The following is a 2,795-nucleotide window of genomic DNA, read 5'->3' as shown; positions in this document are numbered from 1 at the left end:
GTTAACATGAAGTAAATTTGTTTATGATTCATAATATCTATAATCTTTGTAAATTTGGGATATACTTATGATTTCCGGGATCGACTGGGTCCAAATTTTCTGGATTAGGCAGGTATATACTGGGACCCGAATATGAGGATTTGCACGACGTAAGGTTACTCAACTCACGTGGTTTGCACGCGTGCTAATACTCGTGCAAAACCTCGTTTGGGGTACCCAAAATACCTTTCCAAGGCTTTTTGAGAAGTACCCCTTCCCGATCCTCATCAACTCATCCTTCCCGAAGCTCGCAGATGTCTTCAGAATAGGGTAAGTATCTAAGACTTGGAAAGTTCACCAATTAGATCTACTAATACTATTCATAGCTATTGATACATCCAGCAATGCATGTCCAGGTAACTAGTATCCTTGTTCATTGCTTTATTGCACTGGTATGCAGATTTGTCATTCCGTAAACTAGATCTATTTTCTTCCCCAAGAAAAAACTTTTTGCGTCTGTGTGTCCTACGTGTGACCCAGCAGAGCGAAAAACATCTGGACAAGATTCTGAATGTGGATGAATTCTTGAGGCGTATCTTCTCTGTCATCCACAGCAATGACCCCATCGCCAGGGAACTTACTTTGAGGTGAGGCAATATTGATGTAGAAATCACATCCTGTAGGTCTGTTCTTTGAGTCTTAGAGCCCTAATGCCATTTGAAAGCAAGGCTTATCCTAGCCGTGGACGACTCTGTAACCCTTTTTGCATGATAATGCCGGGTTCATAGTAGGGTTCATATGAACCCGGCATTATCATGCAAAAAGGGTTACAGAGTCGTCCACGGCAAGGCTTATCCGGATTTGATTTGATCACGGTAACAAAATTTTTGTATCTTGTGTGTCAACAGTGAAATATGTGTGTGTTGTTGTTTTTTTTCAACACAGCCGAAGCAAGATTGTTTTGTGTTGTTGACAGTGAATTGCTGTTATTATATTTACAATCAATTGCAATAATTGTGCAGGGTTTTGGGCAGCATTGCCTGAATCATCAGTGAAAGGAAGAACACTCATCACAGCATCCGCACCAGTCTGGACTCCCATGATGAAGTGGAGCTGGAGGCAGCAATATTTGCTGCATCTTGTTTCGCAGCTCAGTCCAGGTATCATAAGTTGCAGGAATTTCTCATATTATAGCTACAATTTCTGAATTAGGATGAGATGTGTGCACTGACTTAGTATGGAGGGACCACCAGGCATTTGTGCCCTTTCATTTAGGTTTATTTTATCGACTTACTAGTACATGTCTTCGTGTAATCTTTCCTCAGAACATTTGCTGTTGGAATTTGCAACAAGATAGCAGAGATGATTCAAGGTTTGAAAAGTTTCTTTGCATTTACCTCATATTTTTACTCACAGTATTTTTGTTGACACTGCTACAAATGTATTATTCCACAAACTTCTAAAAATGTAAAAAGAAACTATCAATTTTTTATCATTGACATCTATCCCTACCATTGCCACAGGTCTTGCCACTCCAGTTGAGATGAAGCTGAAACTGATCCCCATCTCCCAGCACATGCATCATGATGCTCAGACAGCAGCCAAGGTGCGGCAGCTGTGTGTGGACATGCTGCCCTAATACCCTGCCCGTGGGTTCGTCATAGTCACCCTCCACACACTCTCACTGCTGTCTGCTATAAAGACTCTGATTGACATCCCACAGCAGGTGAGTCTGCTAACATGTCTGTCTGTTTTGCGAAAGAAGTAGGCTTCAGACATCTGTGCTACTGAGTATTTGTAACTTGAGGCTGTAGCAAAATGGTCAGCTTGAACACTGGTTGAGTGACTAAGTGTGTCCCACTGCATATGCTGTCTCAGTTACTCAATGACATGTTTTTTATCCTATTCATGTCACAAAGACTGAAGGATCTCAAAAGGTGCATCTTACTAGTACAGATGTACTTCGTATTCCTTCTTGTCATCTGTAGGTGTTGCCATCAGCATACTTTGTGCAAGACATGATCATACGGGTAATTTGACCAATGCCTGCATTGTTACAGGTTGAGCTGTTATTACATTATCTACAACAAGATCCACGTCGGGCCATTAAGCTGAAGGTGCTGAGTGACACTCGCGCAATGCTCCAGAGCCGTATCGCGCCAGTTTGTAAAAGAGTTCTATAGAGATCATGTCGACAGTTTGAAGAAAACCGACCCTTCTGAGTGGCACAAACAAGTACGACGCCTGGCTAACCTCTCCAAACCCGCTTCCACTGTCCATGTTCCAGGTGTGAACCAGCCAGACATCTGTACCGTAGCCGGAGCTATCAACGGGCACCTAGCCACAATCTGTCAGGCTCTGCCTCCGCTTGACCGGGACAAACTCCCGACATTCTTACCGACTAGTCCGCCGCCCCAAATCGAACCTTGGCAAATGTACCACTGCCTGAAAAAGGTCAAAGTAAGAAAAGCCCCAGGTCCAGACGCTATCCCGCCTACCCTAATAAAAGAGTTTGCTTATGAACTTGCTACGCCCCTTACCGATATCATGAACGCATCTCTTCAACAAGGCAGTGTACCACCTGAGTGGAGGGACGCGATTGTCATCCCCGTCCCGAAGGAACAGCCAGCAGACCTAAGATCAGACCGGTGTCGCTGACGTCACAATTTGCCAAGGTAGCGGAGGGCTTCGTACTCCCGTGGCTCCTTCGTGACATTATGCCGAGTGTTGACATGAGGCAGTTCGGAAACATCAAAGGCGTCTCCACAACTCACTGCTTGGTTGAAATTCTTGACTTTCTCTTCAGAGGTGCAGAG

At 44.2% G+C, this 2,795-nt stretch overlaps 1 protein-coding gene across 1 annotated transcript; it reads left to right on the top strand.

Annotated features, from left to right (window-relative positions):
* Positions 1-154: 154 nt before the first annotated feature.
* Positions 155-2,565, top strand: LOC109464285 (integrator complex subunit 7-like; the record flags this gene model as incomplete). Its single annotated transcript, XM_019761241.1, is given in 6 exon segments — positions 155-309; positions 480-626; positions 1,002-1,139; positions 1,305-1,351; positions 1,503-1,705; positions 2,040-2,565. Coding segments are annotated over 6 exon segments (813 nt in total), but the record flags the coding sequence as incomplete, so codon positions are not given.
* Positions 2,566-2,795: the final 230 nt, after the last annotated feature.

This window comes from Branchiostoma belcheri, unplaced genomic scaffold, assembly GCF_001625305.1.
Source record: "Branchiostoma belcheri isolate BF01 breed outbred unplaced genomic scaffold, Haploidv18h27 scaffold1353, whole genome shotgun sequence".
Classification (NCBI taxonomy): domain Eukaryota; kingdom Metazoa; phylum Chordata; class Leptocardii; order Amphioxiformes; family Branchiostomatidae; genus Branchiostoma; species Branchiostoma belcheri.
Note: the sequence above shows the minus strand (reverse complement) of the source record. Positions and strands in the feature narration are given on the sequence as shown.